Consider the following 27,291-nt stretch of genomic DNA (forward strand, 5'->3'; position numbering starts at 1 on the left):
GTAGGAAAGATGACATACAATCGACTACTTCATCAGATTACATGACGAAGCTTCTCGTGTAAGTTCCCAATAATCTTCAAAACTGTTGGTAATTGAAACACAGAGTGCTGATATTACCTTCTGGAATCATTGCTAATCTGAATGTAATAAGTCTAACTGAGGTAAAAGCTTCGTCTTTCTTTACGTTCAGTTGCGTTTTCTCGAGTGTGAAGCCGCATGCAGAAAGTTTGTTGGTTTGTGATTAGCGATCTACATATTAGATATCAGTAACCTCCAGTCATATCGTATTCTTTCATAATCTAGCTTTTTCTACCAACATAACACGCATCAATATATTTCTTGATGATGTTGAGGATAAACAGATGAAAACTGTAAACTGTTCTCAAAAATGGTTCAAATGGCTCTGAGCACTATGGGACTCAACTGCTGAGGTCATTAGTCCCCTAGAACTTAGAACTAGTTAAACCTAACTAACCTAAGGACATCACAAACATCCATGCCCGAGGCAGGATTCGAACCTGCGACCGTAGTGGTCTTGCGGTTCCAGACTGCAGCGCCTTTAACCGCACGGCCACTTCGGCCGGCTGCGTAAACTGTTCTTCATACTGTTCTTCATACATTACTGATTCTTTTTATGCGCTGCAGCAGTTATGCTGTATGTTCTTATGAGAGTGTAGAATGTTTCACTCATGTATTTTTCTAGCCTTCTGTACAACGCAATGCTTTTAGACTTCCCTGTACTGACGATATTCATAATAATAATGTACTGAAAATCAGTGATCACAGGAAGTCTATCTCGGAAAACGAGAAAAAATTGAGCAATACGATCTTCTGTTACAGTTGATATTGAGAGACAAAAGAGAAGAAGCGAGCTTTCCAGTATAGCCGTCTCAAGTTACACTTGCTGCCCGAGAAAACCGAAGCTCGTACAAAATTTTCCTTGTGTTGCTTATGTTTTGTCAAACACCAATAGCATTCTCAAGAAGCACGGAAATGAATGCTTTTTCTTTCGTATACCCCACTCAGTTATTTCCGAAGGTAGACATTGGTAATTATGATAACCTGTTTAATTTCGTATAAGTGTTCAGTGCGGTGGGCAATGCAATAAGTTGCTATTCACCTAATTAAGACTCGCCATATAGCTTCGACAGAATGTTCCAGAGTTTCCAAATTCCAAGTTGAATCAGCATTCTGGAAACAAGTACTATGCCGTGGTTGCCGTATTTTCTTTTTTCTGGGACTGCTAGTACAGGGAGTTGTGCCTAAGGGCAAGATGACGATCACAAACAGCTGACTATAGTTACGGAGAAAACATCGCTCGTCTAGTACATTTAGCGAGACGTGATACTTAAATAAACATACTTGAAGATATAAAACGCTCTGAGAATTCAGTCGCTACAAATTTCGGAAATTTTCTAAGTACACTTCTACTTGTGTGCCCGCCCGGTTAGCCGTGCGGTCTAACGCACGGCTTTCCGGATTGGGAAGGAGCGCCTGGTCCCCGGCGCGAATCCTCCCGGCGCACTTGTGTCGGGGTTCGGTGAGCTGGCCAGTCTGTGGATGGTTTTTAGGTGGTTTTCCATCTGCCTCGGCGAATGCAGGCTGGTTCCCCTTATTCCGCCTCAGCTACACTATGTCGGCGATTGCTGCGCAAACAAGTTGTCCACGTACGCGTACACCGCCATTACTCTACCACGCAAACATAGTGGTTACACTCGTCTGGTGTGAGACGTTCCCTGTGGGGTGGGGAGTGGGGGGCTCCACCAGGGGCCGAACCGCACAATAACCCTGAAAGAGTGGTTCCGTGTGGGGCGGCGAAGGGGTGAAATGGACTGCGGTAGTCGTCGTGAGGTTCTGGACCACTGCGGCTGCGGCGGGGACGGAGCCTCTCCGTCGTTTCTAGGCCCCCGGTTAACATAAAATACAATACAATACACTTCTGCTTGGTAGCAGCCTCATTATATTACTGTAATGCAGTAGGGGGGAATGGTTGGCGTTGAGAAATCGTTAAAGTTGCATGATCTTCGAACTGTGTTGTTTAAAAAAAATGTTACCTACATACTTTATACTAGTGAACAGAGCAAAGCTTCGCAATGTATGGGTACGGGACTTGGGATATACGTCCAATATCTTTCTCCTCCTTCTCTCTGTCCATCTCCTCTTCCACCTTCTCTCTCCCTTTTAACACCTCCTCCTTTGCTCCCACTTCTCTCTCCATCAACTCCTGCCACCACTTACTCTCCACTTCTTCTTCCTCCCTCTCTCTGTCCATCCCCTTCTTCCCCATCTCTATGTCCATTTACTTCCCCCTTCCCTGTTGTGTCTAGGAATCCTGCATACTCGGTTCGCTAGACAAACAATTAAACAACTCGTATTAATGAGTTTTATTACAAATAGACAAATACAAAACTTAACTTTCATAGATCTGACACATGCAAAGGGCGACATACAAAATAATCAGTCTTTTTCAGAACAGACAAACACAAGTCTGTGCTACATAGAAAGTACTAACGATAGATGCTACGATGCGTCACCTAACGAAGTGGCTAACGTTGAAGCTGCTATCGAAGTGGGCTGACACCAGTCGGGCGCGGCGTTTATGTCATCTTTGTCTACGGGCCACTGTTATCGCGTTGTCGTCCTGGAGGGAGGTCGATCAGCGAGCGATCAGCTGACTTCTTCTCATAGCCATCTCTTCTCTGTCGTTCCCGACTGGCGTGCCGGCGCTGACTTTACGCGGTAGCACTCCCTGTTCATTTATTCTTCCCTCTCTCTCCGACAATGAACGCTATTTTTTGTTATTGCCAACGAAACCTTGATTGGGAGCTGAGGTAACTAAAAATGAATGGATAAATTGGTTGAGATCATTGTTATACAGGGCATGAGAGCCCTCTCCTCCTCCATAGTTTCAATCGGCAAACGGGAAGGTTTACGCGAGAGCTCTAGTTTGTTTCTTTAAATGCCTTGCTGTCATAATTAAAACTGACTGCCAGGAAGAAAACGAAACCGTAAATTTTCACAGTACAGCATTTTCTTTCTTGCAGTCGTTTTTAACAGAAAATTGTCAAGAACTTTTCGAGATGTTTGGTAATATCGTTAAACAACGACTTGCCATTTACGTATAGTAGTACAGATGATCTGTTTCGTAAGATCCCCGTGTCTGTTTTATGTTCATTGAGCGTGTCAGCTTCTTTTGTGTTTTTCCAGGTGACAAGCAACCTGTGAAAATCGAGTGTCTCAGGAGTTTTGAATTGACGATAACCACATTTTTGCCTTACAGTGGCTGTGATGGTCGCCTCGTAAGAATGCAAACCGACTGCAGCAGACTGATACTGCGTTTACACTGTCTGTGGATTTTTTTTTTTTTTTTTTTTTTTTTGCATATATTGGTGAAGAGGAGGATAAAGGCAAAACTCCAGAGCTAGTTGCTGGCTGATGGCTATGCTTCTGTTCACATCGACTTCTGGACAGCACAGTTCATCAAGACGTAAGGGGCTGAATTATCCCCCCCTTGCCATTTAGATCAGTCTTCTAAATAATTTTCACTTCAAAAATGGTTCAAATGGCTCTGAGCACTATGGGATTTAACATCTATGGTCATCAGTCCCCCAGAACTTAGAACTACTTAAACCTAACTAACCTAAGGACAGCACACAACACCCAGCCATCACGAGGCAGAGAAAATCCCTGACCCCGCCGGGAATCGAACCCGGGAACCCGGGCGTGGGAAGCGAGAACGCTACCGCACGACCACGAGATGCGGGCTCACTTCAAAACTTCATCATAAATGCTAAGATGTAATTTTGAATGTTTAGACGATGATGTCGCATGTAAGGTTCACATCATTAGCAAATATTGCATACATCAGTTCACAGACGGATTTGGAGACTGCAGTTAGGCAAACCGAGTGGCGGAAGTACTTAGCGCAGTTGTACACAAAACATTACGCACCTTCAACAGGCATCAGCTCGCCTGTAGTCTTTATAATGGCCTCCTGCGACGAAAAGAGTCCCAAGTTTCTTCAGATATACCATATCTATCTGAAGTTACTTACCGATGATTTGATCGCGTAGAGCTACCAAACTACAGTGATACTGATTGCTACTTTTCACGCGTAGTTCCAAATAATCTCAAACAAATTCTGTCCGATTAAGATGGCTGATATAGTGAGCCAATCGAGGCACGCTAAGGTGACTGAGTGTTCGTGAAACCAAGAACGTATGCCTGCAGCGCTGTGAACATGACCGTTACATTGGGAGACTTGAGTGTCCATTGCATATTTATCAGGAAGGTGTAGAAGAAAGGGCAACACAAAATGTTGAAATAAATATCCTGGTTAATGTTTACGGCAATCGGGAGAAGTCAAACGCCACTTTAGTCCGTCGAAGGACGTGATGTCTTCGATCATTTGAAACAGGCAAAATCGCAACTTGTCGGACCACACAACACGGCATCAGTCAGTTAATCTACATCTACATCTGCATCCATAGTTCGCAAGCCACATGACGGAGTGTGGCGGAGGGTACCTTGAGTACCTCTATCGGTTCCCCCTTCTATTCCAGTCTCGTATTGTTCCTGGAAAGAAGGATTGTCGGTATGCCGCTGTGTGGGCACTAATCTCTCTGATTTTATCCTCATGGTCTCTTCGCGATATACTGCTTGACTCCTCGGTGAAGGTATGTTCTCGAAACTTTAACAAAAGCCCGTACCGAGCTACTGAGCGTCTCTCCTGCAGAGTCTTCCACTGGAGTTTATCATCTCCGTAACGCTTTCGCGATTTGAAATGATAATTAAATAGACACCCCAGCTGCAAGCAGGCGTTGATACACTTCATTGGGGACATGTTGAAAATGTGTGCCCCGACCGGGACTCGAACCCGGGATCTCCTGCTTACATGGCAGACGCTCTATCCATCTGAGCCACTGCGGGCACAGAGGATAGTGCGTCTGCAGGGACTTATCCCTTGCACGCTCCCCGTGAGATCCACATTCCCAACATGTCCACAACACTACATTCGTAGTGCGCCTAATAGATGTTTGCCCATCATACTCATTACTCGTGGCAGATTAACCTACCAAGTCCCGTACGAGTTCGGACATAGCGTGTGCGTTCGCACAAGAAGGTCAAAGGCCGGGAACCCATATTTTTAACTATATATGACGGTATATCTGTTCCCGAAAGAACAGTTACCGTCGATGACCATGCAGCTTTGCTCGAAATGAAATGATAATTAAATAGACACCCTAGCTGCAAGCAGGCGATTACTAAATGATCCTGTAACGAAGCGCGCTGCTCTCCGTTGGATCGTCTCTATCTCTATCAGCCCTAACTGGTACGGATCCCACACTGCTGAGCAGTATTCAAGCAGTGGGCGAACAAGCATACTGTAACTTACTTCCTTTGCTTTCGGATTGCATTTCTTTAGGATTCTTCCAATGAATCTCAGTCTGGCATCTGCTTTACCGACGATCAACTTTATATGATCATTCCATTTTAAATCACTCGTAATGCGCACTCCAAGATAATTTATGGAATTAACTGCTTCCAGTTGCTGAACTGCTATATTGTAGCTAAATGACAAGTGACCTTTCTTTCTATGTATTCACAGCACATTACACTTGTCTACATTGAGATTCAATTGCCATTCCCTGCACCATGCGTCAATTCGCTGCAGATCCTCCTGCATTTCAGTACAATTTTCCATTGTTACAACCTCGCGATATACCACAGCATCATCCGCAAAAAGCCTCAGTGAACCTCCGATGTCATCCACAAGGTCATTTATGTATATTGTGAATAGCAACGGTCCTACAACACTCCTCTGCGGCACACCTGAAATCACTCTTACTTCGGAAGACTTCTCTCCATTGAGAATGACATGCTGCGTTCTGTTAGCTAGGAACTCTTCAAACCAATCACACAATTGGTCTGATAGTCCATATGCTCTTACTTTGTTCATTAAACGACTGTGGGGAGCTGCATGGCAGCTATGGGGGTATGCTGGAGTTAAGTAATGATGAATCCCAACTTTTGCAACTGGTAGGTCATTGCTGTCCTCACTGTTGATCATCAGTTATTAGCAAACCGTATTTAGAATCAATAAATATGTTCAACAACGATGCACATCCAGAAGAAATGTGTGAACAAATGAGGACTAAAAGCATGTTTATCACATATCCTGAAATTTCCTTATTTTAACATCCGTGAAGATTTGTTTACTTTTCTAATGCATACACTATACAATATGTAGTGTTGCCAAGTACTCCTGCCCATTCAGAAATGTGGTCATTATGAATAATTCTGCGGGCTATAGGCAATGAAAATAGAACTCGCCAATTGGATATTAACACCAGTACCGTACCGCCCACAGTGTCACAGTAAATATAGACATTCGTTTTCCAACATAGCTTGCTGTGTAACTAATACCCAGGGTGGCTTCTTGCTACAGAGCTAGTACTTAGCGTCACTCTACAAACAGAAACATGTGAAAATCTTTTATGGCAAACATTAGTAGGCTCTTTCATATTCCGCTTCATACTACACTTTGACAGATTGTTACGTTATGTTGCTTTTACTACTGATCTACGTTGCACTAATGCATGATTATACACTGGAGCGCCAAATAAACTGGTATAGGCATGAATATTCAAATACAGAGATATGTAAACAGGCAGAATACAGCGCTGCGGTCGGCAACGCTTATATAAGACAACAAGTGTATGGCGCAGTTGTTAGATCGGTTACTGCTGCTACAATGACAGAAGATCAAGATTTAAATGAGTTTGAACGTGGTGTTATAGTCGGCGCACAAGCAATGGGGCACAGCATCTCCGAGATAGCGATGAAGTATGGATTTTCCCTTACGACCATTTCATGAGTGTACCATGAACATCAGGAATCCGGTAAAACATCAAATCTCCGACATCACTGCGGCCAGAAGAAGATCCTGCAAGAACGGGACCAACGACGACTGACTCAAGAGAATCGTTGAACGTAACAGAAGTGTAGCCCTTCCGCAAATAGCTGCAGATTTCAATGCTGGGTCATGAAGTGTCAGCGTGCGAACCATTCTACGAAACATCATATATATGGGCTTTCAGAGTAGAAGACCCACTCGTGTACCCTTGATGACTGTACCACACAAAGCTTTACACCTCGCCAGGGCCCTTCGACACAGACATTGGACTGTTGATGTCTGGAAATATGTTGCCTGGTTGGACGAGTCTCGTTTCAAATTGTATCCAGCGGATGGACGTGTACGGTTATAGAGACAACCTCATGAATCCTTGGATCCTGCATGTCAGCAGGGGACTGTTCAAGCTGGTGGATGGTCTGTAATGGTGTGGGGTGTGCATATGTGGAATGCTTTGCAACGTTCTGTTCAGAAGAGATCTCCACGCCCCTCATACTGATTTATGGACATCCCTGTAGGATTCATGGTGTCAATTCGCTCCAGCACTACTTCAGACATTTTTGAGTCCATGCCACGTCGCCTCCGAAAGAACAGACACCATATCCATATAAGTATATAGTCCTGGCAATACCGGCCATGACCTTCTTCTTCTGTGGGGATGCACACATATTACCCGAACTCTTACGGGACTTGGTAAGAATGTCTTCCACGAGTAATGAGTGTGTTGAGGTGGGACACAACGAATGTAGTGTGTGGACATACAAGGTGAGAATGTGGGTCTCGCGGGAGGCGTGCGTGAGATAGTCACTGCAGTCGCACTATCCTCTGTGTTCTCGGTGGCTCAATCTGGATAGAGCGTCTGCCATGTAAGCAGGAGTTCCTGGGTTCGAGTTCCGGTCGGGGCACACATTTTCACTTGTCCCCTTTGATATATATCAACGCCCGTCAGCAGATGAAGGTATTACTATAATTCTAATTTTATTCAATGTATGGAACTCTGGTCTGTTGCCCACAACGCTTCTCTGGATTCAACATTGAGTACGTCACATAAACTTACAGCCTACGATGTTCATCTTAGGCTTCCATTCTGTTGGTAAATTCGATAGTGTGCCTGCACACATAATGATTGTTTGTGATGATCATTTTATGGTATAGTTATTGACTGTATGCCAGATATGTTAGTTCTACCTCTGCTAGACACTCTGTGACAACGTTCTCATTCATTCATTGTGACACCTGCAATATGTAACCAAGTTTAATATATTTCGACGATGATTTCATTTACAGAAGTCTGATTATGCTTAAAATGCAAGTAACACAATTTACAATTTCAATAATTTTTAACTTCTAAAAAAATTAACTTTTTTTATCCTACATCGTATTGGTATAATGTTACCTACTTTCTGGTTCACTATATTTTTCATCCATTAGGTATATATATATATATATTTAAAATGGTGGAACTTTCATTTTAACAGAAATCTGTGACTAATAAAAGCCCTTCCGAGGACGAGCCTGGAAAGTGTCGAAAACTAGTTTACGGAAATTAAAAGATATTGCGTAAATGATTGGTCGCTGTTGACTCTATTAATATACAGTCATGGTGTTCAAAAGTATTCGTAATGGATAAATTTAATCATCTATTTATTATTTATTCCCTTTAAATTACGTTGTGAGCAATCTCATTATACTAATTTATTTTTGGAATTGAAAGAATTTATGACCACTCATAAAGCAAAAGGAACCTGCAAGGATACTAATTAATTATGTCTGAGTCAGATATTTGCTGCAGATGTGTTCTAACACTGAGGATGACGATTGCTCTAAATTATTAATGCAGACTTCGGTGGTATTCTGCACTGCCTTTGCAGCAACTTCGGTTTCCACGATAGTGAGCATGATTTTCTACCTCCAAATTACTATCTGACAAACTCTGCCGCTTCAAGAGCGTCGCTGTAGTTACGCTGTCGTCTCATATTCATAACTGCTGAGACGAGATCAGTTATATGATTTGCAGAACTGAAGTACAAGACCATCCGTTTACGTCAGCAGATGCAAGTGGGTTTCTGAAGGAGATTTTGGCATTACAATATATCAATGATAACTCACAGTAGCTGATGTTAGGTGCCTATCTTCAAGCTACAAATACGCATATTTTCTTTGTGTTCAGTCATCAATTTTGGCCAAAATTCTTAGTTATTAAAGCAATTGCTTGTTATCGATATTAACAGACATTTCGAAGATGCCGTATTAATAACGAACATATCCTGATTACTTGTTAAGTTTTGCTAATGCTGAATCTTACAAGTCTCGTATATACCGAAAGTTTATTGCGCCATCTCAGCAATTAGTCACATGTGTATCAAATTACTGTTTCCCTGTGGTCACAACTGCAAATTTTCTTTTGTTATATCCTTTTCAAACTTATTTGATGAACAACTGCTTCACATAGAAACCTGTTTCAATTACCGTACAGTTCTTAGCAATGAGATGCACGTCGAATTAGTTTATACATCAAAGTTTACGTCTCAACGAGAATGGTCAGTAAAAAGTTTTATAATACATATTATAGATTAACAAAACTCTAAAGGTTTCGTTGAGCATCTGAGGATCTGCTCGCATAGAGCAGAAATTCTTCCTTCGACACACATAAAGGATTCGTTCGGTTCATTTCCTCAAAGAAATCAATAAACACACTTTGAAGGCAGATATAGCACAACTGGTATTCTAAAGAAAGCGAAATATTTGGTTCCATACGTTGGCGTCGGCAGTCAATACGGGCGACGCAGCTGGGATCAAGAGAATAAATCCTCCAGCAGGAAGCAGGCGCAGCATCCCTGTTAACAGGGAGTCCTCCTAAAAATAAAACTGCTATAGAAACCCCAAACAGTCTGTAGCTACGACGACGGAAACATTCACGACCTCCGCACACTCGCGGTCAACGAGCTTATGTTCCCGCTTTTTACAAAGTTCGGTGTACGTAAATAAACCTCGAAAATAAATCTTGGACGCTCATGTAAACTACCATAATTCTTCCACAAGGCCGTTTCCTCCGGTATATCCTCCATAAAATTGCATTTCCTTCGCACGATTTCTATCGTTTCCGCTTTGTGATTCATTCTTGTGTGTTGCGAACAAGCCTGAGTTTCAATTACACTAATCATCATTGTTAAAGTATATCGTTCTTTTGCTAAGACAAGTGCTTCAGTAGTGTAAGTTTTCATTAACAGTGTGTAATTAAATGCTTGTTGTTGTTTGACAGCAAGGATCAGCTCATATTGAAGCTGTGCTGCAATAAACGTGTTAAACTGACTTCTAAGTGACCTGATTCAAGATCGTGGAGAGTATTCCACTTTTAAAACTGTAATGACCGGTAATTTTAGAACTGTATGTACCATACCGGTATCTCTGACTTAAAACTCTCGCATACTTAGATTCCCCTTTTGTTTTTCAGGATAATCTGAATGGGAGAATTACAGAGGAACTAAAATGCAGGCGTGTAGTGTGTACAGGGGTGGTACCTAACGCAGGCAGGAGAGCTATGATTTTCGAGGTTCTGTCCAGAAGTCTTATCTTAGGAAAGGCATGACGAAATTCATCACCGATATATCATCTCAAGGAACCAAATGGATGATATCTGAAACAATAAGATCTTCCTGAACCAGTTCAAGCATATCTTAGAATGGTTATTTAAGCAAGATCACCGCTGGTTTCTCCTTTAATTTTTCTGCTACTGAGGTAGTGTTTTCTCCAGTCCGTCATCTACCTTTCCTCGAGTGCCACGTGCCTAGGAGATGGGGTTTTGATAACATTCAGTGTCGCCCCACTCATAGACCCACGTCTTTTTTGTTTCCAGTAAACTTCGGTTCGTGTTCAGATAAACATGTAGCCTTCCTATAAACTCAGGATAACATGCCAGAGTGTTGAACATGATGTCATATTCCAACGACCTCAGATTGGCGTTCTACTTCCTTACAGCATTAAATGATTGTCGTTCTCGTTTGAATTACATGTAAGTCGCTCATTGTACTATTTTTCTATTATCGACACATTAGAGTTTATAAATGATTTGGATATTAGAATGCCTTGTAATCAGTTTTACTTCTTAAACATAATTTTACATACTGTGAATAAAACAGATCTGCTGTACGACACTGCATAGCTGTTTTTCAATTTTCCCAAAAGACACAGATTTTGACAGCAAACGCGAATGAGGGAAATGTAATTCGAAAGACGGAACAATTAAAATCTTTGTTTTTTCGAGCCCATTATAGATGCGCTTCATTTTCATTTCAGATGAAAATATCATCATCCATCCTTAAACAGTACTGTTTGTTATGGTTGGGTATATTAATCTGCTATGCACTTAATTGTTATTACAGATAAATGCTATTATGATGACTTACCTGCGCCTGCCGTCTGTGGTTTCCTGAACATCCTCCAGAGCTTCATCATAGGAGAACCCGTGAGTCCTGCAACAAAAGGAGGGGCTGTTACAATTCCTTGGCGCTCACATTCAGGTTTTAGTGCCACGTATTTTAACTTCTGATTAATGGCAACTACGTAGGTTCAATTAGTGGCGCCTTCTTTGTATCAATTTCGAAACACAAGAAGTCCTCTCAGTGGAAACTCACACGCCGGTGGCTCGAAGCCAACAAAAGACACTTCCAGCTCAGAAATACTAAAAAACGGTGCTGCTTATTTGAAGATCGGTTAGACAGTGACGTAGGAATATCTTCTCTTGTCACCGGCTGCGACAGAAATGTTAATTAGATGTAACTGGTGCAAAAGACTGTATAAGTGGCGCGAAAGAGTACGGTAAGCAACAAAACCATGTAGAAAGTAAGTTTCCAACTACTGAAAATACAACGGTCTCGTTAGTTGATACAGATTGCTTGAGGCAGTATCGTAATAAAGAACTTAACAATTTTACGTTCAAGACGGTCTTTATGAAGTGTTGTTTTAGCTACGTTTTCAGAGCCATTACAAGCTGCCTGGAAGCTCAGTTCGCATTTCATGAAAACAAGAAAAAGTATGTTCGGTAATTACGTAGTCGCCCGACTTATTACGTAAGCAACAATGCGTGAAAATGTATATGTTTCATAATACTGATTTTTTGGAAGGAATGACTTCTGTACATTCAAGGTATACTACCTTTATTACTCAGTGTTCCATGACGCACTGGTTAAGACGTTCGACTCCTATTCGGGACGAGCGGCGTTCCATCCTGCATTTGGTTTTCTGTGGTTCCCCTAAATCACTTTAATCGGGCGCCAGGATGGTTTCATCAAGGTGACGTTTGATTCCTTCTCCATCCCGGAATTAGTCCTCTGTTTATAATGACGTCGATCCACAGCGGATGTTAATCTCTAAGCTTTCTTCCTCTCTCTCTCTCTCTCTCTCTCTCAAGGTAGTGGTTAGTCTGATGTGAAGTAAAAAGGTAGGCAATGTTCATTCTCCGCGTAGTTTCAAATGCCACACGCACCCCGATAATGGACAGATGGGCAGAGAAACCCCGATTCGTTATTGTTTTAGCCGATCTGCACATTGTAATGAAGAAATTTTCCCTACAAACAGACGTGGAGTTTGAGATACACAACTACCGATACACACCACGCTTATAATGTTAAAGAGGTCAATAGCTGTGAAAGATCTGTCCGTATCTAATACTGAACTTGTAAGTAACAAGCGACAATGTTCTTCGGTCATAAATGAGAAAGGTGTTTGTAATTCAGTGCTGGTATGCCGCCATTTATGTGTGGAGCAACTTCCAGCATTGTCATCCCTGTTACTATGAGGATACGGATCTGAAGTTGCATTTTATTGAGAGCTGTGTTAATGACGTGGCACTCCTTCTTCGATCAGACGAACCCACACCGAATGTTTGAACTAAAATAATTCTGCATCAACTCTCCCATTTCGGCTGTTTTCTTGCATCTTTTGTGTGAAATGCAGTACCTAACTCTCTGATTGATACTGATGTTATATTTGAAACTACAAATGGAACTGGAGCAGCGCGTGTGGGCGTTTTCGTGACACGTGATACAAGGGTAATGGCTGACCCGTCACAGCTCGTCCGACGTGAACGAGTTGCAGTTTATATCAGGCAATCACTTGTGGATTATATACGACATTACGTTCACTGAAACACACACATAGGGGGAATAATGTGATCTTAAGGTGCTGAATATCTGCTAATTTTAATATCAGCCTTCCAGAAATAATTTGTTGAGGAAACTGAACTAATGTAACATGTTATGAACTGAGCTCGATACGTCTTCTTTAGTTTTACGCGTGCGTGCATGCGATTTATGAAAAGTTGTTTCACAATTATATCGGTGAATAATATTTGACGTTTTTTGATGCTAACTGCTACTAGAATTTCACGATATTCCGGCACGTGTAAGTCACAGATTTTAAACAGTGCGTAAAGTCGATTCCGAAAAATAACAAACCCATAAAGATGGTCATGAGGAAGCAGAGCAACAAAGTTGCTCTATTTCAGCTGTTGTAACTGCTAGCAACACTGAACTGGGAATGTTAAATTACGCGTAAATCCCATTTTTTAGAAAAAAGTTGTCAATAAGCTGCAAATCACAACGGAGTAAGAATCTTTCATAACAAAAGCTACTTACACTCAGATCAGGAAATCAACTACAGCACTATCGTTTGAGGTTCTTAATAATTGATATATGTATTGAAATGGCTCTTTCGTGATACGTGGCACTTTAGATTTATTTAACCTCTCGGTCCGACTGGTGTCTTTCGTATCTCGAATGCAGGATTGAATCAGTCACTACGAATTTCGCATTAAAGTCATGTACAATTACACTGTTGTTGTTATTCAGTCTTTTTCTTGTGCTGGATTTGTGCAACACAGTTATCATCTCAGGACAAAACACAATCTACAAGTACTGAAATATTTCGAAGCTACATGTCTACTACTTTTCTTGATACTGAATATGTTATGGAAGTGGAAGGACAGTAACAAACCACGCAAATGGATCTTTTAAATCCGCAATGATCGTCGCAATCTTGAACGTAGATAGAGGTACATTTTCTTATTAACCATAGATTCGTCGTCTACGCAGAAGCTACTATGCAAGTGTGTACAGCAGACTGCTTCTTCTGTCACTTTGATCTTTGCACTGGTGTTCAAGCTGGAAGGACAGTATACGGTGCCTGAATTATCAAATAAGACATCACCTGACAGCAGTTATCTCTTAATGTCTGTTGATATTAAATTCGTTTGAAGTGTGGCATACTATCACCGAATATCTTACATTTTCAACTTGAAAAAAACATTATAGGCATCAAAATTTCGCCTGATGGCACGACCAAGTAATGCTAATATTCAGATACCGAAGGTGATCCGTCTCTGTGCCGTGACGGTCAACACCTCTTTTGGGAGTAGCAGTCAATGCATGTATCTGGTGGTCCACCCAGTTCACTGTAACATGTAATAAGTATGTAAGTTAAATATTGAGCGTTGTTGTTGTTCGCTTTGCTCTTAACATCGAACTAGGAGTCTGTTTCGTATTATTGGCTCTTTGGGGCGAAATCTGATTTACTTTATTTTCTATTTCATTACTGGGTAAGCTGTAAATAGCTTTCTAATGTTTACGTGCATGGCATTTTCCGGTACGTAACACTTCCGTCATGAAGTGACAACTGACATTGGTGTCAATGCTCCGGTAAAAAACGTTTATCGGCTATCGTATTAACCACAGCCGCATCTTTATTCTGGTTTTAACCTAAAGTTATTCAGCTGCTGAGTTAACACTTCACTGTACAACAATTACTTTGCTATCTCTGTCCTACGAAATCTGAGACGACCCCGCCTACCCAAGAAACACATTATTAGCGGGGAACCAAACCTTCAGAGGAATGACTTGTCAGCTCGAGAAACTCATCAGGGTACGTGCTGGAGAGAACGTAAATGCTAACATTGACGATAACTGTGTGTATGTATCCGAAATGAATTTGGTCCCGCTGATAGGACTTTGTTCAGCAGGAACTTCCGCATTCACTTCGCAAAGTCAAGGCGAAAATGTAAACTGCGCATGACTATACGTTATTCAGAGTTGCGGGTAAAGCTGCACGATATTCTACAGTATCAATTTTCTGTTGCCTTACAATGGAAACTGAAAAGAAAGGCGTCGTTTTTTCGTCCTCGAGTAATTTTTGTAATGACACACTCTCTCTACTCCCTGCAGAAAATCCTCACAACTATTTAGAAACTTCACTAATAATTCAATATCAACATGAAAAATCTACAGACGCACGGGATTAGCTGAGCGGTCTAAGGCGCTGCAGTCATGGACTGTGCGGCTGGTCCCGGCGGAGGTTCGAGTCCTCTCTCGGGCATGGGTGTCTGTGTTTGTCCTTAGGATAATTTAAGTTAAGTAGTGTGTAAGCTTAGTGACTGATGACCTTAGCAGTTAAGTCCCATAAGATTTCACAAAAATTTGAATATTTTTGAAAAATCTACAGTAAATACTCTTCAAAACAAATATACGTCAAGCTGTACGTGGGATTTAATAGTAATTTACCGAGAACCTAGTACGCTTTGTGTAGCCCTAAACTGCAAATAATACTGTTACATTGCATTATGTGAGCATGATGAATTTCCATTTACGTCGGTTGCTTTGAGTGACGTTACGCTTTGCTAGGCACGGTCTTATTAGATTGCCTCGTCCAACCTTCGAACCAAATCACATGACGATTTAGAGGAGGAACTAGAAGTAAACGTCGCACGAACTGTAAGAAAAAATCCGAGAACCAGCCGAGTGGCGGAGCCTGAACATTCGAGCTTGTAATCTGACACTTGCGAGCGGATCCACCAAACCACAATAGTATTAGCAACAAAACATTGACATGAGAAGAGTTGGAGAGACAGGCACGTGGCAAAGCGGGAGGAGCAGCTGAGACTCACCGCAAGGCGCAGTCGTGCGAGCGCAGCGTGGGCCCCGCCGCCACTGGGGCGGCGCGCCGCTGGCCGGAAGCCGTCACAGCCGCTCTGCCGGCAGCCTTCACAACTACTCCGCTGCCACAAAAACACCACACGTGGCCTTACACACACCTCGCTAATTACACCAACCCGCTACCGGCCTGCCCACAAATTCTTCATTCCGCCCCTCACTCTGCGTTTCTTATTGCCGAGACGGGCACGACTGGACTACCGGAAGGACCTCACGATACGGCTCCCCCTATAGCCTAAACGACTTAGACTGAAGGAAGGTTAGGGCTTTAACGTCTGTTTGACATATAGATCGTTAGAGACTAATGACAAAAGCAAATGGATAAGTCAACGGCTGTGGCCTTTTTGAAAGAAGTAGCCCGGTATTCACATGAAATCATTCGAAGAATCCTCTGAAAGCCAAATCACGATGACGAAATGTTTTGGAAATTTGTGGTAGGGTCTTATGGGACCAACTGCTTAGGTCATCGGTCCCTAAGCCTACACACAAATATCTAACGATATGGACAGCACTCACACCCATGTCCGAGGGAGGACTCGAACCTCCGACCGGGGGGGGGGGGGGGGGGGGCGCACGGACCATGACAAGGCGTCCCTCTAATTTCCAATTTGTTATAACATTTTTCATTGCACAATTGAATAACAGTGATGAGAAATCGTCTCCTTGTCTCCTAATACGATTTGGAAGAGACTAGATGTTGTTCCAAGAAGATTAGCTTTAGACGCTGTGTTTGTAGGAATTTGTTTGGAGTTTGCCTATCTACTGCAAATTCCTCCATGGTTTTGAAGAAAGAGTCTCTGTCTGTCGAAACATAAGACTTTTTAAACTCAACAAATAATGGTAGTATCTTCTTATTTGGTATTTTCGTATCCCTAATTACTTGTTTAAGGGTTAGAATGTGTCCTGGGTAGTAATATGTGGTACCACTAAATCCAGCTCAGTACTCTACAATTTGTTTATCTAATTCAGGATTTAATATGTCCAGAAGAGTTTTTGATAAGGCCGCTGGTAGCCGGCGCAGGATACTGGGCCGTCTTCCGCAAGCGCCGCCACATGAAAATAACTTCGTATAGAGAAGCCGCGAGTCGACGGGACTCAAATTACACTCCGAATGTGTCATCGACTATCGAGATTTTAATTAATAGTCATTGTTTTGTTAATCATCTTGCACTTACCATTGTGTTTAATTGTTTTCCCATGCTGAAAGGTTTCGATTTATAGATGTGATGTTACTTTTAAAAGTTTTGTTCCAACTTTTACACAATCATGTGTTATTTACTGTAACAGGCTACGAGCCTCGTAATATCACTCTTCACGCCTTTTAAGTGGAGCTTAAGTATGGGTTTTATTCCCACATATTGCATGTCAGTTCATGTTTTATTACCAGACACTCTTTTTGCCATATGAAATAATTTTAGATCATGAAACTTACTGCATTTTAACTATTGAATTTAATACACAGGTTACTCATGTATCCTAGCGTTAGTGCTCTCTACTGGCCTCGCTTATTTGTGTGAATGCAGGACGCACCCAGGCCATTGCCAGCACTTACTGCGCACCTTGATATATATATATATATATATATATATATCTCAGAATATTTTTATGCTATCTTTGGCTGGTGTGCATGGCTACCAATCAAGTCGGCATTTTTTATTTTTATTCCGTACCACTAAGTCTGTTGTAGAAATTGCTTCGGCTAGTTGAACTTAGGTTGGCACACCACTGTTTTTCTGTTTGTGACTAATCTGAAGATGGCAACGGCGAAACCGGTAATTGATACTGGTACGGTTTATGTGGACAAGACGGACCTTTACAAATACAGTGACATAACATGATCACGGACTCATTTACTGGGATATTATCACTGAATTTCATTTCTTTGATCGGTTGCTTAGTTAAATAGCTTTTTAAAATATGGTACCCGTGGCTTGCAACTTTCTTCACTGTTGGCGAGTTTTCCATTTTCTTTTCCGGTCTGCAGTGACTTCGGAACGTACAAAGACGTATTGTTCTTGAATATTTCTTGTGTGTGCTGTTCTGCAGCAAAAAAACTGTATGATACACATTGTAATGATAGTCAACAAATGGCTTCAAAAGGCTCTGAGCACTATGCGACTTAACTTCTGAGGTCATCAGTCGCCTATAACTTAGAACTAATTAAACCTAACTAACCTAAGGATATCACACACATCCATGCCCGAGGCAGGATTCGAACCTGCGACCGTAGCGGTCGCTCGGCTCCAGACTGTAGCGCCTAGAACCTCACAGCCACTCCGGCCGGCAATGATAGTCTATCATAGCTACTTTTTTATATATTGCATATATCTATTGTAGAGTGCTGATTTTCTCGAAATTGCGTACCAAATGTGGAGAGGCAGTTTTCATTTTTGTTTATGTGTTCTTTGTATCTTACAATAGTTTTTCGTCCAGTTTATGCGATGTAGAACATACCACAGTCGCTGCATTTAATTTTAGGTACTCCTGATTCGTCTTATTTCTAAGGTTTGTCTGTTTTGTGCGTTACCTTCATTATTACTTTATTCATTGTGCAGAAGCTAATTTTAAAATTAATCTTTTGTATTCTTCTACAGTTTCTAATTGCTCTTTTTCAAATTGCTCTGATGTGTCTAATAATTTACTCTGCTTGTTTCTTATTAAACTGATCGGTTTTCCAAGTTTTGCTTGCTTTCCTGCTGCACCAGTTGTTCCAAGCTTTCTTTTTACTGTCTCAGTGCTCCTTCTGTGTTTTCTTTGCTTGTTCTCTATAGCTATTTCAAATGTGATATGTTTAATTGTTTGTGTAAAATTGTTGGCAGCAGTACTCACTTCCTTCAGCATCCTTAAAAAACTTCATTCCTTTCCCTTCAAAGATTCGTTATTAATTCTCTTTTACGTATTTGTTTATTTCTTGAATTTATACTTTGTAATAAATCTCATGTGTATCTTAGTTCGGTAATGATATTAATCAACTTCCATCCCCCTCTTGACTCTAGTATTCTGGATTTCTTGTTAAGAGATGGCGACGTGATCAATTTGAATCTCTCACAATTTGGGGTTTGGTGAGAGCCGTGTTTTTCGCTTTCTAGGCAGTTGTTTTTTTAAGTGTGTTGTCATGATTTTGAGAAAAAATGACTCGCATGTAACTACCAACCTTGAATGTTAGTTCCCTTGTGATCTGAAAAATTTTCAGTAACGTTTCGGATTGATTTTTTATTATACAGTTGGGCATTTAAGTATCATGACTATTATGTTGTTCTTCTAAACTTTCGACAGTTTGTTTTCCTGACCTTCCCAGAAGTTTTGTACTCGGTTCTTCTTATTGTTTTCACTGATTGTTGTATGATAATTGAATGTTTAGTAATACTTATTCTTGCATTTAATAGTTAGGTCATCAACATACGTTGTTTCTTGAACGGCTGCTAGCAGGATGTTCAAATGGTTCGAATGACTCTGAGCACTATGTGACTTAACTTCTGAGGTCATCATCCCCTAGAACTTAGAACTACTTAAACCTAACTAACCAAAGGACATCACACACATCTATGCCCGAGGCAGGATTCGAACCTGCGACCGTAGCGGTCGCGCGGTTCGAGACTGAAGCGCCTAGAACCGCTCGGTCACAAGGGCCAGCAGCAGGATTTGCTTCTGTTCTGAAAGTCTATCATTTGCTTGAGTTTCCAAACCTTGCAGAGGGAGTTAATAGCTACAGTTGCAAATTTATATTTCCTCTGTAATTTCAACTTGATATTACAAAGATTTTCAGGATCCCTAAAGTGTTCCTTGTGTAATGATGCAGGCACTCCCGAATACGAACGTCTGCTTTCACTTCTTTCAGGAATGGTGAATTGACCACCTGAAGTAAAATTGTTTTTTTCATCACATATCATAGTTATCCTATTTATGTGATGTGGGTAGATATTTGGCTACCAGAGTTAAAGGTAAGATTGCTAGTCTTAGAGTGTTCTTTTACATCGGGTACAGATGCTGATCAAACATCGCCCAATTCGGGAACAGACGTGTTAGGAGATTAATTTCTAACTTTCGTGTTAACCCTAAAGGCACCACCAGTTCCTCCGTTCCAGTGAACTTCGTGTCCGCCTTTACTACCGCTGAGGTCTATTATTACCAGCGAAAAAGGCTCTTATGCGAGCACAAAACAGGCGAATTTGCTTGTGCTTAAAAGACTCTCTGAAAACTGGCGTACCAACTACGTGATACTACCTTCCTCAGAATCTAAAAATTTTCCCAAGAATGTTGGCATGCGAACATATGCGTATTCTTTTTAACATGCAACTCACCTCTCAGTCTCACGAGCTCTCCTAACTGTAATTCGCTCACACCTACTAGTCCGTCGCTGTAAGCTTGCCCACTCTCACTCTCTCATACAGCTCATTGTCATTATCCCCTTGTGTTGCTGTAACTGTCATTGTCTCCTGTCTCTTCCTTCTTTCCTACTTCTACTGTCTCCTCTCACAGTCACTGTCTCCTTCTTGCTCTCTCTTACTGCTACTATCTCATTCATGCCTTCCCATTGCTGCTGTCTCTTCTCACGGACACTATCTCTCAATTCCTCGTTGTCATTGTCGTAGATTCTGTCTCTCATTCTCACTGGCTCTGTCCTACTCCTACTTTCTCTTCCTCTTTATTCCTCTCCCACAGACACCGTCTCTTTCACATTTTTCCTAGCACTGTTACACTACTGGCCATTAAAGTTGCTACACCGTGAAGATGACGTGCTACAGACGCGAAATTTAACCGACAGGAAGAAGATGCTGTGATATGCAAATGATTAGCTTTTCAGAGCATTCACATAAGGCTGGCGCCGGTGGCGACACCTACAACGTACTCACATGAGGAAAGTTTCCCACCGATTTCTCATACACAAACAGCAGTTGACCGGCGTTGCCTGGTGAAACGTTGTTGTGGTGCCTCGTGTAAGGAGAAGAAATGCGTACCATCACGTTTCCGACTATGATAAAGGTCGGATTGTAGCCTATCGCGATTGCGGTTTATCGTATCGTGACATTGCTGCTCGCGTTGGTCGAGATCCAATGACTGTTAGCAGAATATGGAATCGGTGGGTTCAGGAGGGTAATACGGAACGCCGTGCTGGATCCCAATGGCCTCGTATCACTAGCAGTCGTGATGACAGGCATCTCATCCGCATGGCTGTAACGGATCGTGCAGCCACATCTCGATCCCTGAGTCAACAGACGGGGACGTTTGCAAGACAACAACCATCTACACGAACAGTTCGACAACGTATGCAGCAGCATGGACTATCAGTTCGGAGACCATGGCTGCGGTTACCCTTGACGCTGCATCACAGACAGGAGCGCCTGCGATGGTGCACTCAACGACGAACCTGGGTGCTCGAATGGCAAAACGTCATTTTTTCGGATGAATCCAGGTTTTGTTTACAGCATCATGATGGCCGCATCCGTGTTTGGCGACATCGCGTGAACGCACATTGGAAGCGTGTATTCGTCATCGCCATACTGGCGTATCACCCGGCGTGATGGTATGGGGTGCCATTGGTTACACGTCTCGGTCACCTCTTGTTCGCACCGACGGGACTTTGAACAGTGGACGTCACATTTCAGATGTGTTATGACCCGTGGCTCTATCCTTCATTCGATCCCTGCGAAACCCTATATTTCAGCAAGATAATGCACGACAGCATGTTGCAGGTCCTGTACGGGCCTTTCTGGACACAGAAAATGTTCGACTGCTGCCCTGGACAGCATATTTCCAGACCTCTCACCAACTGAAAACGTCTGGTCAATGGTGGCCGAGCAACTGCCTCGTCACAATACGCCAGTCACTACTCTTGATGAACTCTGGTATCGCGTTGAAGCTGCATGGGCAGCTGTACCTGTACACGCCATACAAGCTCTGACTCAATGCCCAGGCGAATCAAGGCCGTTATTACTGCCAGAGGTGGTTGTTCTGGGTACTGATTTCTCAGGATCTATGCACCCAAATTGCGTGAAAATGTAATCACATGCCAGTTCTAGTATAATATATTTGTCGGATGAATTCCCGTTTATCATCTGCATTTCTTCTTGGTGTAGCAATTTTAATGGCCAGTAGTGTAGTTATGTTCCACTGCCACTGTGTCCCTCTCTTGTTCTCTCACTGCCATTATCTCCTTCGGTGTTTCTATAACGCAACCACTGTCTATCATCTTCCAGTATTTGTTAGTTTTCCGCCACTTTCTCACTGCCACAGTCTCCTTCTCTCAGAGCGTAAAAAACCCAAATATGTTTGCATTCCAAAATTTTTAAAAGTGCTGAGGAAGGTAGAATAAGGCAGCTGTTAACACACTTTTCAATCAGTCTTTTAAACAGGAGCATATTCACCTCTTTTCTACTCTGATAGGAGCATGTTCCCACTGGTTCCCTTCTTTTCCCTGCTATACCAGGGCATGTCAGTCATATGAAAAAATCTTTATGGGTCAGTAAAATTTGATTGTTTATTTTTGTGAAATTCAAGTAACGTAAAACTATGTATAATTTTACATCTCGTACCGGTTTTTATATGTACAAACATTTTGCATATGCTTCAGTACTACAAGAAAATGGGGTTCCCAAAACCAGACCTCAGAGACACTTTCGGAATATTTCTCCGTGCTACGTCACTCTATGAACCATGTTTTCGCTTCTTATCGGATTTTACGTGCGTATTTTAAGTCTAGAAGCAGGGTAACTTTGAACCTCTTTATCTCGGAAACGGACAAAGAGATCAAAATTTAACCAAATGGGATCCAAAATGACAGTGTTTATAAGTGCAGTACTAGAGTGGGTGCTCTCTGGATTCCGGTGGTAATAACCTCTGGACCGGTGCAAAGGCCGGGGGCGAGTATCGCGTTACGATCGCGCCGCACCTCCCCTCAAAGCCGTCTTTCATGCTGAGGCCCAGCTAAGCGCAAAAACAAACTTCCCGGGCAGCGCGCGGCCGTCTCACATCGCCCTAAAGAACTAAATTACGTCCAAGATTAACATCTTTTGCGTTAACGCGCAGTGCTCCATGACAGCCTGAGCCCAATGGAGCCAGCGCTGATGCCGAGCCACCGTTCGACACACTCATTACAACACGTTCCCTCACCGTAGGCAGATCGACAGAAACATGGCCATTAAAACAAGCCGCCACGTACTACACAAAGAGGTAACACCTTCGATTTCACCTCAGTGGTCTGTGAGTGAAAACAAATATTTTGTCCATAGCATGTCAAGATGCAACTAATGTCTAATACATCCAACTATACAAGGTTCAACAGTTAACTTTCCTGGGACTAGACAACTGTACGTGAAAAAGACCATGTGACTATCGTATTTTCTTAAATTAATTTCGCCGGCCGGTGTGGCCAAGCGGTTAAAGGCGCTTAAGTCTGGAACCGCGCGACCGCTACGGTCGCAGGTTCGAATCCTGCCTCGGGCATGGATGTGTGTGATGTCCTTAGGTTAGTTAGGTTTAAGTAGTTCTAAGTTCTAGGGGACTGATGACCTCAGATGTTTAGTCCCATAGTGCTCAGAGCCATTTGAACCATTTTTAAATTATTTCACGATTCTCATGCAAAACTTTAAAAGTAAAATACTCATAAAATAATCAATCGCCAGTCCGCCCCCGGTAGCTGAGTGATCATCGCGACAGAATGTCGATTCCCAGCTGGGTCGGAGATTTTCTCCGCTCAGGGACTGAGTGTTGTGTTGTCCTAATCATCTTCATTTCATTCCCATCGACGTGCAAGTCGCCGAAGTGGCGTCAAATACACTGCTGGCCACCGTAAATGCAACACCCTGAAGGAAGCATCCGAATCAAGTGAAATTTACACCATGGGTTTACAGCGATGAGATATGCAACTGATTAGAATTTCAGCGCAGACGCACATCTCGCGCGCCTGTGGCGCCACCTCATAGCGCCATTTAAGGCTTGGCGATTTCGACCAGTGTACGTTCGGCACGTGTGTTTACCTTGTGGTTGTTTCACAAGACGATCAGTTATGCCTCGTAGACAACAGCGAACATCTTTTGATCAAGTATCCGAGTTCGACAGAGGAAGGATAGTGGCTTACCGAGATTGTGGATTATCATACAGAGAAATGGCTAGTCGTGTTGGACGAAACCAAACAACTGTAATGCGGATATGTGACCGTTGGATGCAGGAGGGTATGACGGACCGACGTGGTCGATCGCATTCACCTCGGTGCACCACTGCACGTGCTGATAGGCAAATTGTGCGCATGGCAGTGACGGATCGCTCAGTGACATCCCGAACCATAGCACAGCACATTGCGTCTGTAACGCATCATCCAGTGTCTGCGCGTACCATTCGACGCCGTTTGCAGCAGAGTGGTCTGTCCGCAAGACGTCCATTGCTTCGTCTACCATTGACGCAGAACCACAGACGTCTCCGTCGCCAATGGTGTGATGACAGACGGATGTGGACGGCAGAATGGAATGACGTTGTCTTTACTGACGAGGCACGCTTCTGTCTGCAGCACCACGATGGTCGGATTCGAGTTTGGAGACACCGTGGAGAGAGGATGCTGGACAGCTGCATTATGCACCGCCACACTGGTCTTGCACCGGGTATTATGGTATTGGGCGGTATTGGATATTACTCTCGCACGCCTCTAGTATGCATTGCGGGTACTTTAAATAGCCGGCGCTACATATCCGAGGTGCTGGAGCCAGTTGTCCTTCCTTACCTTCAGGGCTCGGCCACAGCCATATTTCAACAGGATAATGCGCGACCACACGTGGCACGCATTGTCCAAAGGTTCTTCGTAAATAACCAGATTGAATTGCTTCCCTGGCCGGCTCGCTCTCCGGATCTTTCGCCGATAGAAAACATGTGGTCCATGGTTGCTCAACGAGTGGCCCAGATTACATCCCCAGCTGCCACACCAGATGATCTTTGGCAACGTGTGGAAGCTGCTTGGGCTAATGTACCCCAGGAACACATCCAACGTCTCTTTGACTCAATGCCGAGACGTGTGGCAGCGGTGATCTCCAACAATGGCGGCTACTCTGGCTACTGATTCTGGCAGGAACCACATGTCACAGACGTCTGTAAACGTAATAATTTGATACTTGGTCAACATGTTATCTACAAAATAAATTTTGTTGTGCTACCTCTTGTCTTTCTTGGTGTTGCATTTACGGTGGCCAGCAGTGTAGAAAGACTTGCACCAGGCGACCGGTCTACCCGACGGGTAGCCCTAGTCACAAGACATTATGATCAATCGCCAGAAATATTGGCAATAAAGATACTTACCTTTCTCATAAGTATGTAAAGAAACGTCCTCTAAGGTTCTGTACGTTATTTTTCTGTATGCGTCCATATTTGCGACTAATTTTACTAGAGGAGGAAGAACTGATATCACATTGGGTGTGGATTTGTTGTATTTGGCTGTAACATTTGGCCTGTGAAAACTGGAGATGTGCACTATTAACCAAATATATGGAAGATATCAGATACATTCTTTCACAGAGCAGTTTACACCCCACGTGTTTTATTCTTTCTGATTGTTCCCTGTTTCGTTCGTGTCTTTTCTTATGATAATTGTCAGGGGGCGTATTGTGAATCTGAATGACTTGTGAGGGTCGTTGGCGCCAGCAGTAACGACGCTACGACGAGAGGAAATGTTGCGTCGCTGCAGGAAAGTCTTTAACAACAACGCTCATCCAGTATGAGTAAATTGAGAAAGCCATCACAAGTTATTAGTACCAAAGGAAAATTGCTTTCAGAGAGCATATCAGCGAGGGGAAATTAATAAAATTTTACACAGAGCTGTGTATGGCAGTGTAAATAGTACACTACAAGCAAAGAAGGACATTTTAGAAATGTTGTGTGTCACGTCTATGCAAAATCTTACAGCTATGTAAGAGTAATTGCAAAATTTTATCAAACGAAAATCTTGTCATAACGATAAGAATAATGGTTCTCATTAGAAAATGTCCGAACTTAGCCTCAGCGTATTTAATAACGGGAAGAATATTCGTCGGAGAAAAACTGAAATGAATGTCATGTGAGACATAAAATCGGCTGCGCAATGTGTAATGCAAACCGTGTTATGACTTGGCATTTTTCATGTACAGAGAGCTTTGTGAGAGATGGAAGTCTCCTTAATTGCCTGAAGACCCAAAGATTTTGGATTAATACCCAGACAACTAAAAAATTACAACGACATTACTTCACCATTCATTAATGTTTCAATATAGTTTCCTAAAGAAATGTAAGTACTACCGTAAATTCAGATAGGCTCCCTCACCCGACAGGCGCTCTGCGAAATTAGGGCTTTCGTTTCAATTTTCTAGGCTTCAATCAATCTGCCACTGTTGCTTAAATAAACTTCGTTAATGCATATAAGGTCCATCTATAACACAGAAGAGATACCGACAGACTTCCAGAAATGCATCATTGTTCCTATGCCAAAGAAGGCAGCAGCCACAAAATGTAAACAGTACCGAACTTTGAGCCTAATATCACATGCATCAAAAATTCTCATAAAAATTATTCTGAGGGGAATTGAAGAGAAGTTGAAGGATACGCTGAGTGAAAATCAGTTTGGTTTCAGAAGGGGACTGTGAACAAGAGAAGTGAGTCTGGCACTGAGACTCCTTATCGAAAAGCAATTACAGAAAGATAAACCAACTTATATTAAAAAACTAAAAACGCGCCTCGATTGCGAAAAAAGCACCTAGTGTTAAGTGTTAACCCAGGTTTCGGCGTTGATAACTACACCTTCTTCAGAACAACAATAAAACCCACAAGTTCCTAAGAAGACCTTTGTCAATGATTAAAAGAAGACCATAGCTATACCTTTATAAACGAAAAAGAAAAGGAAAACACAAACAGTACATATATACAAAGTCTAAACCACTACTTAACTTAATAGTGTACGCTCCACCTCGCACCGGCCTCGGTATCTTAGAGGCCGGTGCGAGGTGGAGCGTATACTATTAAGTTAAGTAGTGGTTTAGACTTTGTATATATGTACTGTTTGTGTTTTCCTTTTCTTTTTCGTTTATAAAGGTATAGCTATGGTGTTCTTTTAATCATTGACAAAGGTCTTCTTAGGAACTTGTGGGTTTTATTGTTGTTCTGAAGAAGGTGTAGTTATCAACGCCGAAACCTGGGTTAACACTTAACACTAGGTGCTTTTTTCGCAATCGAGGCGGGTTTTTAGTTTTTTAATATATTAACCAACGATTGCTGACGCGCTGCGATGTTGAAGGTTGTTAAACCAACTTATATTGCCTTTGTAGACCTGGAAAACGCATTTGATAACGTTTTCTGGCAAAATATGTTCAGAGTGCTGAGGAAAAGTGGAATGAAGTACAAAGACATCCATGTGATACTCAGTTTCTGTAAGAGTGAGGTGGCAGT

The 27,291-nt window shown here is 42.4% G+C and overlaps 1 protein-coding gene across 1 annotated transcript in view; it reads right to left on the reverse strand.

The window, feature by feature from the left end:
- LOC126248080 (glutamate receptor-interacting protein 1) overlaps positions 1–15,880 on the reverse strand; it is a 535,929-nt gene extending 520,049 nt beyond the window's left edge. The window contains exons 1-2 of the mRNA XM_049948737.1: positions 15,849–15,880; positions 11,320–11,385 (exon numbers count right to left, since the gene is read on the reverse strand). Of these exons, the coding sequence (XP_049804694.1) occupies positions 11,320–11,368 (49 nt within the window). The 5' untranslated portion in view covers positions 11,369–11,385; positions 15,849–15,880. The remainder of the gene's footprint in view (positions 1–11,319; positions 11,386–15,848) is intronic.
- Between the last annotated feature and the right edge of the window lie 11,411 nt (positions 15,881–27,291).

Source organism: Schistocerca nitens, chromosome 3, assembly GCF_023898315.1.
Source record: "Schistocerca nitens isolate TAMUIC-IGC-003100 chromosome 3, iqSchNite1.1, whole genome shotgun sequence".
Classification (NCBI taxonomy): domain Eukaryota; kingdom Metazoa; phylum Arthropoda; class Insecta; order Orthoptera; family Acrididae; genus Schistocerca; species Schistocerca nitens.